Below are 13,417 nucleotides of genomic sequence, written 5' to 3'. Positions count from 1 at the left end.
ATGTGGCAGGTGTTGCGTTACACACCTAGCATGTACCATCTTGTGGAATCCTTATGACAACCCTGTAAAGTAACTGCCCCATTTCACAGACGAGGCCTGTGAGGGACAGCCACTTGCCCCTGGTGACATAACCAGTGGCACAACCTGTTCTTGAGTTGGTTCTAGGACCCCCAACCTGCTGGAGGGCCCCTTGGCAATACCTCCCCAAGCTGCTGCCACCTAGTCCTCTCCTCCCTGCTCTGTGACGAAAGTTCTAGGCTACAGTATCTGGGAGGGGCCAGAGGAGCACCCTAGGGCTCCCTCACAAGCCATTTTATCTGCCAAGTCATTTCTCATCTTCAGCTCTGGCCAGCACAGAACAGAACAGCTCTATCTTGTCCTACCCTTTGTACTTCAACCTTGCCTCCTATCCCCTCCATTGCAGCCCTGCCCCCTGCTGTGTGTCCACTGCTCCTTGCTCTTACCAAGGCCAGCCCAAAGCCTTAGGAAAGATGCTCCAGCCACAAGGGACACAGCACTTCTGGAAATCTTAACTGAGAACAGAATGGCGTGGAGTTCCTGGGACCAGCAGGCTGGGAGTGGCCTGCTTTCTTTCACTCATACACAACAAAGATGAACTTTTAAAATGGCTGACATTCTTTATTGATACCTTATAGAGATACGGAGTTTTCACTTAAAATATTTTAAATTTATGTCTGTACACAGCATACATGTCATCCCCCATCTTTGGGGAAGGGCAAGAGAGAATGGGACAGGGGGCTCTGGACCCTGGCAGGGGCGATGGGATGGGTGAGCGGAGGGGGTGGAGGTGGGTTATTAAGGAGCATCTTGCTTACTAACATGAAGCCTCATGGCCTGCGAGAGCAGGGTGAGGCTGCATTGGCTTCTGAGGAGGGTTCCTGGAGGGAAGGCACACAGTGCCCAACTAGCCGGCCACACCGGCATCCCAGGGGTGAGGTGGAGCAGGGAAAGGGCTGAGCATAGGACCCCGCTGGGGCCTCTGCTCCCCAAGGCCTTCCTCCTCACCCACTGAGAAAAGAGGGTTTGGGCCTCAGCCCCAGACCGAGAGCCTAAATGACAGAGATACAATGTGTATCAACAGGGTGATCGCTTATGACCCACACAGCTAGAGGTGCCATGGGGGCCAGAAACAATCCTACAGTATCTTTGGTTTGGGGTTCCTTTCCCTCCCCTACTCCTCCCTGCCATGCCTGTGGGCCATGGGCCACACACTGGCTTACTCACTGAGGTGCTTACAGGAGAGGATCTTGGCGGCCAGTTGCTGGGGGTCCAGGAGCTGTGGGAAACGCGCCATCACAGCCTCCACCAGGTGTGGGGGGAAGACACCACACAACTTGGTGTACACACCAGCCCGCTCCTTTGCCAGGCTGCCTGCCCTGCTCCAAGGGGTGCGGCCAGCCCCTGTGCTGGGTATCTGGGGCTTCTGAAGGCCTGGGGTTGGTGGGGGTAGTGGGTATGGCTCAGACCAGTACTCTCGGGGTGCAAAGGCAGGTGGGGGAGGCGCATAGTCAGCGGGGACACTAAAGTGGCCAAAAGCAGGGAAGGCAGGTGCAGCAGGGTGCTCAGATCCATAGGGGCGGTAGCCAGAGTAAGGGCCTCGAGGGGGGCCTGGCTCTCCAGCACCCCCTCCTCGCACCCCCCACAGTTCTGACATCTGACTCTCCAAGGAGCCAATGCCAGAATCCAGGCAGTCCTGGGAGGTGTATGGGAGTGAATCCAGGGTCTGGGGGACCCAGTCTTTGGGCCCAAAACTGCTGCCACCGCCACCACTAAGTGGAAGGCTCCTGCCTGCTGGGGCAAAGGCTGGTGTGAGGCCATCCTGGTGGGGCCCTGGGGATGCCTGGACCCCCAGCTTCTTCCCATCCAGGCTGTTGTGCTCACTGTCTAGTGGCACGGATGTGGACTTCGGGGTAGGTGAAGGCCGCTGGCTACTTTTGTTCTTGCCGGGGGTCCGGGGGGGTGAGAGGAGGGCGTTGGCACGGAGCTCATCTGCCACAGAGCGCTGGGGGCGGCTTGGCCGCTCTGGGTGGAAGAATCGGCACTTGATCCCATAGGTGCACTTCCTCCCTGCCAGAGGAGGGGAGGCGTGGTGAGCTGGGGCCTGAGGAGAGGAAGCAGCTGGGGCAGGGGCAGACTCAGGTAAGCGGAGGTGCAGGGTTAAGGAAGGTATAAAGGCCGAGCTGGTCTTACCATAGGGACAAGGCTGCTGCTTGTGCTCAGAAAGCAGTGGCTTCTTACGCAGGAAGTTGTCTAGGCTAGGCCCATGCCTGCCAAGGGGGTCATCAGGGGGCATGAACCTACAGAGGGGAAAAAAGATCTCTCAATGGGAGCAAGACACCTAGGGAACTTCTATATATGGAAGGGCAGGGCTGGATGGGCAGCCTCACTGAGAAGACTGGGAAAATAGCCCTAAAATGGGTTCCCACGTCCTGATATCCAAGCTCTTTCACGCTATTGGGGTTAGCCAAGGGAAAAGGGATCCCCATCTAGAGGGTCACAGCCCAGGGACACCTTTAGGTAACTTCAAGGCTGGGTGCTCCCTAGGTGGTTAGGAGGCCACATCCTATAGCTGTATCTGCTGGGGGGAAGCAATGTGGACAGCTGAAGAATAGACCCCAGCCCATCTCCAAATCAAGATCCTCACCCGCCAGGTCCCAGTCTGCACTCGGCCCATCCACCTTCCTCCCAGATTTGCCTGGTACCCAGACCCTGGGGGCTCTGGGTCCCGGATGCAAGCATACTTGTCATTGACGAAGGAGTACATGAGCAGCCGCTCCTCTATGAAGCGCTTCCACTCCTGCCTCTCATTCTGGAGGTCACGGTAGGTGTCATTGGAGACGACAACGCCGTCAGACTCAAAGGCCAGCTTCACGATGAAGCGGTCATCGTAGCACACCACCCGCTTGCCACCCACACGCCGAGATGGGGTGAACACCAGGATCTTCTTCTTCTCCAGTTCCCGAAGGATGTGCTGGTCTGAGGGAGTGAAGTGGCATAGGTCAGGGCCCTGCAGGGACTGAATCAAGCCCACAGGGCCGTCCAATCTCCTGGCGGCCAGGGGCTGTTAATACCCCAATTCACAGCAGAAACCCAGCCGTGCCAAGTTCACTGCCAGAGTCTGCTGCCTGCCTGAAGTCCAAGAACTGTCACAGGGCTGTTCTATTGGCCTGTTTACTTCCCCTGCTCTGGGTGCAGGGTTGTTGGAGCCAGAGGTGGTCTTGGCTTTGGCTGTTCAACAGCCTGTCCTGTAGGGGTTCATGGAGAAGCACCCTGGCTTGTCCCTTGCATAGGCAGGACAAGGCTACTTACTAGTTCTTGTTTGGAAAGGGCAGCTCTTCCTGGAGCCCACAGCCCTATCACCCTGCCCCCTAGATCTCCACACTTATAAACAAGTTTCTCTCTGAAGTTGGGGGTCTTGAAAGGGGAAAGAAGCACTCATCCTATGCCCAACGCTTTCCTAAGTACTCCTAGGCTAAGGCATGCAGCCTTGTCACCCAACTTCCACCTCACCCCCATTTTACATAGGAGGGGCAGGAGGCCGGGGGTGGAGGTGGGGGAATCAAAGTCCTTGTCTGGGGCGGAGAGCCACGATTCCAACCCTGGTTGCCCTGGCCCAGTGCCCACAGCCTCAGGTATTAAGCTATAGTGCTCCTCTGCCACTGGGGAGGTTGAAGGCATAACATGGGAAATGCCTAGGATTGGAGGCAGAGGCTGCACAAAGCAATTTCTCCTTCCTGTCCCTCCCCTCACCTTTTTTTTTTTTCTGCTTCTAGCTTTAATTCGGCATTCCAAAGTTTTGCTCAGCTTGCTGCTCTATTACTTGAGCCATGCTTCCAGCCCTGCTTTTTTCTTTCTTTTTTTTTTTTTTTTTTTTTGGTCGGTCGTGGGGCTTGAACTCTGGGCCTGGGCGCTGTCCCTCAGCTCTTCAGCTCAAGGCGAGCGCTCTACCACTTGAGCTACAGCGCCACTTCCGGTTTTCTGGTGGTTTATTGGAGATAGGAGTCTCACGGTCTCTCCTGCCTGGGCTGGCTTTGAACCGCGATCCTCAGATCTCAGCCTCCTGAGTAGCTAGGATTACAGGCGTGAGCCACCAGCGCCCGGCCCAGCCCTGCTTTTTTCTATTTAACTGGAGATGGAGTCTCACAGGCTTTTCTGCCTAGGCTGACCATGAATTGCAATCCTCTGATCTCAGCCTTCTGGGTAGCTAAGGATTACAGACAGGAGCCACCAGTGTTGGGCTGATGACGGTGATTTCTGAGGAGAGTTAAAAACTAGGACAAGAGCTGATGCTCCCGGCTTGGGTGTCATGGGGAAAAGCAGGGCCCCAGGGCAGTGCACGTACATACCTGTGATGGGCACGTCGGGCCGAGGCTGCTCCTTCCTCCAGGATGGCACAAACACTGTGATGTCGGTGTGGCCCCGCTCTAGAAACCAGTTCACAGCCAGCAGGATGCCCCGGCAGGAGAAGATCTCCTTGTTCCCGTGGCTGGGAGGGAGGGGAGGGACAGGTCAGCTCTTGAGGGCGGGCAGCCAGCACGCTGTCACCAGGGCCTGAGCAAGAACATAAGGCAGCTCTTGTTCCGGCCCCTGGCCTGTGGCCAGTGGGGCCTGAGGCCTGGTTCCCTGGGCTGTTGCCACAGTGCTGGGATGGCCAGCCCCAGCCCAGGGACTTTCCCTGAGATTCCATCTCAAAGTATGGATCCACCGAGGAATCTGGCAGCGTTGGCTACCCATGTTTGGCGAGGGCCGGGCCACTTACAACACACCTGGGGCCAGGGAAAGGTACTGAGTTGCTGCCCTGCCTCAAGCTGCCAGGACCACAGGGACACAGATGTGCGCACGCCCACTGAGTCACCCCCTCCAACACCACGGCTCCACAGCAACGCCGTGACACAGCACTGCGCTGCGTTGGGGGCGGGGGAAGCACCAGCCAGGCTCACCAGAGAGAAACCAGATCTTTCCGGATTAAAGTTCAGTCTGTGCACCATGCTATAGGCTAGCACCCCAAAGGGGTGTCAGTCTGCTACACTTGGGACAGGAAGTGACAGTGGGTCTCTCGATGTGCAGTGTGAAAGTGAAAGGCAAAGCTTTTCCTACCAAGAGGCCAATTCCCTGAGCCGCTGTAGGCTCCTCCCCGCCCCCCCCCCCCCTGCCCCGTCCCCTCACTTCCTCTGGGACTGAGGCAAAAAGATGGCCAGGCAGTGTTAGAGATTCCACTAGCTGGCCAGAAGAGCTAGGGCAATGATACCCTGCCAGCCCAGGTCTGTGGGCCAGATCTCACCAAACTGGCTGGATTACTGAGAAGACAGTCTTGAAGGGGTTGCCCTGACTCTGTTTCTCCATCAGAAAAATGGGCCCAGTGGACAGGAGCTTCCTTAGACAGGCCATGTCAGTGGACAAGTTTCATGCTGATGCCAAGGCAAGGTCAGCAAAGTGGACTTCCTGTCAAGGGAGGAAAGATCTGGGGTTGGGGGCTCCCTGCCCAGAGCTCTGTCTTTCACTGACCCCTTAATGAACAACTCAGACTCTTGTGTCTGGAAAATATGGCAGAATAAACGTTACGCAAAAGAGGCAAGTCCATAGCAGACCACATCCTGTGTGTGGGGGTAGGGGGCATAGCTGGAGCCCCAAGAGAAGTGGGCAGTGGGGTGGTGGAAAGCATGGAGGTTGTCTGGGGGGTATAATGGGCTCCAGGGTCTAGTATAAATTGTAGGGGAGACACAGTCCAGCTCCAGTGCAGCCTTCATCCTTGCCTGGTACCTTCCTATCATTCAGTTGCTTGTCAGTTAACATTTACCAAAAGCTACCAACCTGATAGTCTAAGTCTCAACACTGAATCATCAATAAACCCATGAGTATTGTCATGGGCCTTTCCCTCCTTTTCTTCAGATGAGGAAATTGGCCCAGAGAGGGTCACTTAGTCACTAAAGTCACACAGCAATAATGAAGCAGAGATGCAGAATTAGAGCCAGTGTTCATAACCACTCTCTGTTGATGCTCACACAATTATGAGCAGGACTGACGACAACCGGAGGCCAGAGGCAGCACTTTATCCTCCCTGGCTATTCCAAGGACACCTGGAATTGAACTGGAACTGGTGCCACTGGATTACCTTCCTGCCCCTAACATAAGACCTGAAGTGTTGAGACAGGGTCTTATCCAAGTTGACTGGAACTTCCTATGTGGCCCAGGCGGGCTTTGAACTCTCAATGTTCCTGCCTCCTAAGTGCTAAGAATGTAAGTGTATGCTCCCACAAAACTTTGGGAGGAAGAAAGCAGATGAAGGAGCAGTCTGGGAACAGGAAAAATGATGAACATTGCAAACTCCTGCCCCTCCAAGAGCCACTGAAGGCTCCGTAGCTTGAGAAGCCTTTCCTGACCTGCCAGGACGGGTCAGGTCCTTGATCTGTGTCTTTGCAATGTCCAGTGCTTCCCCGTCACACTGTCACCTGAGAGCCCTCTGCTGTCTCCCCAGGTGGTAGCTACACCGATCACACACACCACTCACCTGTGTGTGCGCTCGCTCCTCCTGGGCCAGAACTGCTAAGCCTGGGCACGCTAGGGTGTGCAGTGCCTCTGGACACTGAAAACGCTGGCTGGGAATGAGTCTGCTCTCAGGAGCCCTGGCATCTGGAATGTTCCTTCAGCAGGTAGGCACAGTGCTACTCTTGGCAGAACCACAACATCCCATGCCTGGGTACCTTAGACTTCCATCCAGTTCACTGCAACTCAGGAACTGGCCCAGGAAAAACTAGATAGGTTTCCACCCCTGGAGTCCAGCTTGCCTGAAGGTCTGCAGCACCGGCAGCCTGGCCCAGCCAACCGGACTGAAGAGATGTGTTTATGTGGGAGACTCCAGCTTCGTGGCTCCCGCCCCAGGACAGAGGGCAGGGCAGGGCTGGGCCAGGCTCCCCAGGTGAAAAGATTTGCCTGGGCTGGGCTGGACTAGTGGAGAAAAATTCCCTTAGAAGGAAACAGAGGTGAATTTCCCCACAATTTGCATGTGGTAGGGGCTAGCCCGCCTGCACTTGGGGGGAGGGGGCAGAAGGGCAGGAACGTAGCAGCAGCTGAGACAGGAAGTACGAGGTTGGAATTCCCCTCTTGCCTCGGCCCCAGCCTAGAAACCCCCAGCAGTCAGGCCGGCAGGCAAAGGCTCTCTCAGCGCTACCTCAGCTCCCCTGTACCCCTCTACCACTGGCTCTCCTCCCTGCCCCAGACTCCTTCTGCCTAGAAGTCACAGACCCTCTAACCCAGATCAGGCTGGAGCCTGAGAGAGGATCCTGAACTCTCAAGGCACAGGCTGTACCTGCTTGTCCCAATGTATCTCAGCTTCCTGTCCAGGACCAGTCCATTTAGAGACCAGAAGACGGGATGGAAGAGAGCTGGCTCACCTGCATGCCTGCTGAGCCGGGCCAAGACCAGCTAAACAGCTCACTTGCCCTTGCTGGGCTGGGAGTAGGTGTGGCCAAGTGCCAGAGAGAAGAGGCTGATGTCATACCAGCCTCCAGCAGCCCACCTGATCTCTCAGGCCAGCAGAGAAACCCTCCCCTGTGTCTGGGGTCTCCCCGGGTCCATGCCAGACAGGAACCTTTCCTTCTGGGTGATCCACCCAGACCTGACTCACCAGCCACAGTGCAGCGAACTGGGAGAAAGGAGGGCCAGAGGGTGGGGCCTAGATTGAAGGGAGAAGTCAGGTCAATGGCAGCCTCCCCTCACCCTCTGCCTCCACCTCATCCTATTCCCTGTAAGATGTGCTTGGGAGACAAGTACAAGGCCAGGAATCCCCTAAAGACCAGTCTAGTCCAGGCAGTCCATCTGCCTGGTGTGCATTCACCTTCAGCCAGAGCATCAGCTACCTGCCCACAACACACCTTGGGAAGCCAGGGTGACTTCCCCTCAGAGGAAACCTCAGAGGACCCAGCCCCTGAATAACTACTGCCAGGCATTTGGGGCCCTCCAGGTTCTATAGCAGTTACTCCCATGAGGACCACCCAAGGGGTGCTATAGTTCTGTCTTTCAGATGAGAAAATGAGGCTCATTATGTGATTGGCTCCTACAGAGAGCTGGTGCCTACAGGCTAATCCCTGGCACCATCTGGCATCCTGTCACAAGTGAGGAATGGAGGCTTGAGAGAGTAGCTTAATCAGGGACTACACAGTAAAAAGTGAGCTCTGAGGCCAGAAGATTCTAGATTTGAACCCTGGCCCTATTACTCAGCAGTAGTGTGGCACTGGACAAGGCTTTGAACCCCTGTGTTTTCAATCCTAGGCCATTGCTGAAAAACCCAAAGTCTGGTTTAAGGGAGCCAGCGTCGTGCAGTAGGGCCACATGGAGGACTTCCCCTTCCCCTCACCAGCAGTCCATGGGGGAGTCAACCTCCTGCCTGTATGCCCCTCCACCACTGTGGTAGAGGCACACCACAACCATTCCATGCCATCCATCCTCTCTTGAGGTGGCACGTACCTCATGGCCACATTGCTTCCATCGATGACCACAGGCCTCAGGTGGCTGCCTTCTTTGTCCTCTTCTGGGAGTATGGGCTCCAGGGCGGGAGCCTTAGGGGTGCCCCCACCCCGAGGCACCAGAGGGGGCTGAGGGCAGGAGTCTGGTGGGACTTGGTGCTCCCGCTCCGAGGCTGAGCCATGTTTCACCAGTTCCCCGAGCACGGTGTTAGTGTCTGCATGGGCCCCCAGTTTCTGTAGGACTCCGTGGATCTCAGAGGATGAATAGCCCAGCTTCCGGAAGAAGTCCACCTTCATTTGCAGCTCTGAAGCCAAGGCCTCTTCAGTGGCAGGTTCCTGGGCTGGTTGGGGGGTTCCCTGACAGCTGTAGCTGTCCTCAGGACCCCACAAACTCATGATGGAGTTGGCTTCCTGGATAAGCCTGTCCGTGTCACAGGGGCCATTCATATCTCGGACTGCAGAAAGGCACCTGTCACAACTCCTGGGGGACGACCACAGAGTTGAGGAACGAGGAATGTCACTTTCATTTTCTCCTGCCTGCCCCACCACACCGACTACTTACAACCATCCACATGTGTCAGCTTAAGCTAGCCTCAGCTGGGGATGATCATCATTCTCATTATATACGGGGGGGGGGGGGGGGGGGGAAACGGAGGCACAAGCATTGAGAACTTGCTCAAGGTCATTCTGCAGTTCACTGGCGACCGAAGAATTTGAACTTGGTCTAACTTCACCTCCCCCCACAACCCAAATCACCCCCACGTCAACCCAGGGGGCCCAGAAGGCAGGGGCGGGGCTCTCGGATGGAAACTTGGGGTTGTGAGTGCGTTGTGTGTGCGCAGCGGGCGGGGGGGGGGGGGGCTGGGGACGGCGGGAGGGGAGTTCCCGGTGGAAGCCATCACCTCCGTCCACCCGTCCCACACTCGAGGGCCCAGGCCTAGGAGGTGCCGGCCCGTGGCTGGACTCCCGGACGGGACGGGGGAGGGAAGTTTCCGGGGTGACCAACCGGGGAGAAAAGTTGCTGGGAGGCTCTGGTTGGCTGCCGGGCGGCGGTGACGCCAGCCCGTCCCGGACCGAGACCCGGGCGCGCTCGGCGCCTCCTTCCCGGGGCTCCCCAAACTTGAGCTAAGCTACAGGGATCCTGAAGACCGGCGAGGCGGGAGGCCGGCCCGGCGAGGCCGGCCCGGCGAGGCGGGCAGCACCGGCCCCGTGTTCCTCCGCTCGGCTCCGACCCCGCCGGAACCCCCCCTCACCCCCTTCCGCCCCGCGCGCCTTCCCCGCCGCCCACTCACCCCGCCAAGCGCCAGCCGCGGACGGCGGCGTCTCCATGGGGCCGCGTCCCGGGGGTCAGCAGGCGGCGCCTTCGTACGGGCGGAGGACGAGCAGGTGCTTTAAGGACCGCGACGCGGAAGCCGGGTACGGCCGCCGCCCCTTCCTGCTCCGCCCCCGGGACGCCCCGCCCCGGACACACCCACCCCAAGCCACGCCCACCGCCCAAGCCACGCCCCAGACCCGCCTTCCCCGCCTCCTGCGTGCAGTCTGCTGAGTGTCAGTCAGGTCAGGGTTCCCAGTCGCGGTCCACTGCCCGCGTCTCCAGGCCTCCGCGGCCCCACTGCAGACGGCTGCAGGGAGCGCGCGGCCTGCCGGCCCGCCCCACGCCAGGTAAGCACGCGCCACCAGGTGCGCGCAACTATTCGGTACCTAGGACTGGACTAGTCCACCGGCATGATGAAGGTGCACGTAGAGTGAAGGAGGTTCAGAGAGGGGCCCACGCACCGACCGAAGTAGATAAAAGCGGGTCAGACGCAGACCAATTACCCTGACGGATGCCCGGTACACAGAGGCTGGCACACTCGCAGGAGCCAATACTCTTTTTCTGAAATAGCTACTTACCCAGGATGGAACGATGGTTGCCACCTGAAGTTGCACAGTGAGGACAAAAGCCAGGGCAAGGAAAAGGCTGATGCCCAGGTCAGTGGCAGCGTCCCTTCCAAGATCACAGCGCTGTGTGTGTGTGTTTCCTGGTACTAAGTCTTGAACTCAGGGCCTAGGTGGTGTGTCTGAGCTTTTTGGCTCAAGACTAGTACTTGAGCCACAGCTTCACTTCTGGCTTTTTTTGACCAGTATTACATTTATTTTTTTTAAAAAAAATTGTTTATTGGGCTGGGAAGGTGGCTCAGTGGTAGAGTGCTTGCCTTGCATGCATGAGGCCCTGGGTTCGATTCCTCAGCACCACATAAGCAGAAAAAGCCGGAAGTGGCGCTGTGGCTCAAGTGGTAGAGTGTTTGCCTTGAGCTGAAGAGCTGAGGAACAGCTCCCAAGCCTCCAGAGTTCAAGACCAACAAAAAAAGAAAGAAAGGAAGGAAGGAAGGAAGGAAGGAAAACACAAACTGCAACAAAGAAAAAAATAAACCCTCTTGTTTCCATTTTCTGGAGGTCATTTCAATACATATTATTGTATATGACCAGAGGCACATAGCCACTTAGCCTGTTTTCCTCTCCTAAGAGTATCCTCCTTTGGCCTCACTGTGTGTGAATGCTTAGAGTCCTGTTTCATTTATCATACATTGTATTTTAGCTCTAGCACCTGCATATGAGAGAAAACATGTACCATTTGTTTCTCTGAGCTTGGCTTATCTCACTTAATTTGATTTGTTCTAGGTCCGTCCTTTCACTTCTGGCTTTTTGCTGTTTAATTGGAGATAAGAGTCTCATGGACTTTCCTGCCCAGCGTGGCTTTGAACTCATCCTCAGATCTCAGCCTCATGAATAACGAGGATTACAGGTGTGAGACACCAGTGCCCAGCACAGTAAGTGCCCAGTATTGTGAGAACACAGCACTTCACAGTATTTATCCAGAGGCTAAGATGAGGGAGATTGACATGCTTGTTTATGTTTACTCTTGAGAAACTCAGAAAAGGCAGAATTGCCTCAGTGGGAAAGACATGGGTGGAACTGGGACCAAGAACACCTATTTCAGTGCATCACGGGTCGCCTTTGCCCTCTGGGAAAGCCCCAAGACCCCAGGACAGGAGAGTCTGGCTTTCAGTGTGTGAGTGTACATGGCTGCAGGTGTTTTCATTGGAAGTGAAAGGAAAAGGAGCAAGAGGAAGGGGAGAGGGAGAAAGGGAACAGAAGCCACAAACCAGAGGACAAAGTCTTAGTCATACCACTGGCTTACATTGTTCCTGGTGAAACTGATTCAGAGGACCAAAGCCCTCAAAATTAAGGGCTTAATACTGTGGTCTGGCACTTAAATTACATAATCTCTACCTTATCAAAAGCACAGGGTGCTATTCTCTCTCTCTCTCTCTCTTTTTGGTCAGTAATGGGGCTTGAACTGGGGCCTGGGCACTGTCCCTCAGCTCTTCAGCTCAAGTACTCTGTCACTTGAGCCACAGCGCCACTTCTGGCTTTTTCTGCTGATGTGGTGCTGAGGAATTGAACCCAGGGCCTCATGCATGCAAGGCAAGCACTCTACCACTGAGCCACCTTCCCAGCCTCCCTCCCCTCTCCCTCTCTCTTTGTCTCTCTGTCTCTGTCTCTCTCCCTCTTTGCCAGTCCTGAGACTTGAACTCAGAGCCTGAGCTTCTTTTGCTCAAGGCTAGCACTCTACCACTTGAGCCATGGCACCACTTCCAGCTTTTTCTGTTTATATGGTACTAAGGAATTGAACCCAGGGCTTCATGCATGCTAGGCAAGCACTATCACTAAGCCACATTCCCAGCCCTGGGTGCTGTTCTGTGTGAATCAAACATTGGTTATTATGAAAGATAATTTAGATACAACTGTACATGTACAACCTAAAGAATAATAGCCAGATGCTGGTGGCTCACACTTGTAATCCTAGCTACTGAGGAAACTAAGATCTGGGGATTATGGTTTGAAGCCAGCCCAGGCAGGGAAATTTGTGAGACTCTTATCATTAGTAAACTACCAAAAGGCAGAAGTGGAGTTGTGTCTCAAACGGTATAGTGTGCTAGCCTTGAGTGAAAAAGCTAAAGGACAGCACACAGGCCCTGAGTTTAAGAACCAGTACCAGGGGCTGGGAAGGTAGCTCAGTAGTAGAGCACTTGCCTTGCATGCTTGAGGCCCTGGGTTCAATTCCTCAGCACCACATAAGAAAAAAGCCGGAAGTGGTGCTGTGGCTCAAGTGGTAGAGTGCTAGCCTTGAGCTGAAGAGCTGAGGGACAGCACCCAGGCCCAGAGTTCAGGCCCCATGACCGGACCCAAAACAAAACAAAACAAAACAAAAAAAAGAACCAGTACCAGCAAAGAAAAAAAAAAAGGAAAAAAAGTAGCAATAATTCCAAAGAACCCACATATTATTTAATTTAGAAAATAAACTAGGGGCTGGGAAAGTAGGTCAGTGGTAGAGCGCTTGCCTTGCATGCCTGAGGCCCTGGGTTCGATTCCTCAGCACCATATAAGCAGAGAAAGCCGGAAGTGGGGCTGAGGTTCAAGTGGTAGAGCGCTAGTCTGCAGCTGAAGAGCTGAGGGACAGCGCCCAGGCCCAGAGTTCAGGCCCCAGGACCGACAAAAAAAAAAAAGAAAAGAAAAGAAACCAGTGCCCGTAGCTGGTGAGGTGTAGCCTTTTCGTGCCCCTATACCGCCTCCTGCCCATTTCCTGGAACTGTTTTCCTGAATTTCTGCAAGTCATTCCCTTGCTGTCAGTCCCTAAATGGTGTATTGTTTAGTTTTTCTTTTTACTTTATGTAAATATGACTTCCTTTTGTTTTTTAAAAATCCATGTCACTGGGCACCAGCGGCTTATACCTGTAATTCTAGCTACTCAGGAGTCTGAGATCTGAGGATCACAGTTCAAAGCCAGCTCAGGCAGAAAAGTCTGTGAGACTCTTCTCTCCAATTAATGACAGAAAAAACAGAAGTGGAGCTGTGGCTTATGTGGTAGAGTGCTAGCCTTGAGCAAAAGA

The 13,417-nt window shown here is 55.0% G+C and overlaps 1 protein-coding gene across 1 annotated transcript; it reads right to left on the bottom strand.

Moving 5' to 3' along the window:
• Positions 1-1,200: 1,200 nt before the first annotated feature.
• On the bottom strand, positions 1,201-9,868 carry Zc3h12a (zinc finger CCCH-type containing 12A). The gene is made up of 6 exons (XM_042683981.1): positions 9,776-9,868; positions 8,485-8,964; positions 4,368-4,507; positions 2,763-2,997; positions 2,212-2,318; positions 1,201-2,088 (listed from the first exon to the last, which is right to left on the bottom strand). Exons 2-6 carry the CDS (start codon positions 8,928-8,930, stop codon positions 1,238-1,240), a joined length of 1,779 nt encoding a protein of 592 aa, XP_042539915.1. The 5' UTR covers positions 8,931-8,964; positions 9,776-9,868; the 3' UTR covers positions 1,201-1,237.
• Positions 9,869-13,417: the final 3,549 nt, after the last annotated feature.

The sequence above is a fragment of the Dipodomys spectabilis genome, unplaced genomic scaffold (genome assembly GCF_019054845.1).
Source record: "Dipodomys spectabilis isolate Male_0828 unplaced genomic scaffold, ASM1905484v1 ptg000002l, whole genome shotgun sequence".
Lineage (NCBI taxonomy): Eukaryota > Metazoa > Chordata > Mammalia > Rodentia > Heteromyidae > Dipodomys > Dipodomys spectabilis.
The sequence above is the reverse complement of the archived record's forward strand: the minus strand, read 5'-3'. Positions and strand labels throughout refer to the sequence as shown.

Coding starts and splice junctions, on each gene's coding strand:
- Zc3h12a (XM_042683981.1), bottom strand. CDS start 8,930: ATGAATGGCCCCTGTGACACGGACAGGCTTATCCAGGAAGCCAACTCC. Junction 4,508..8,484: donor GGAAGCAATGTGGCCATGAG/GTACGTGCCACC, acceptor CCTCCCTCCCAG/CCACGGGAACAAGGAGATCT. Junction 2,089..2,211: donor GCAGCAGCCTTGTCCCTATG/GTAAGACCAGCT, acceptor CTCCTCTGGCAG/GGAGGAAGTGCACCTATGGG.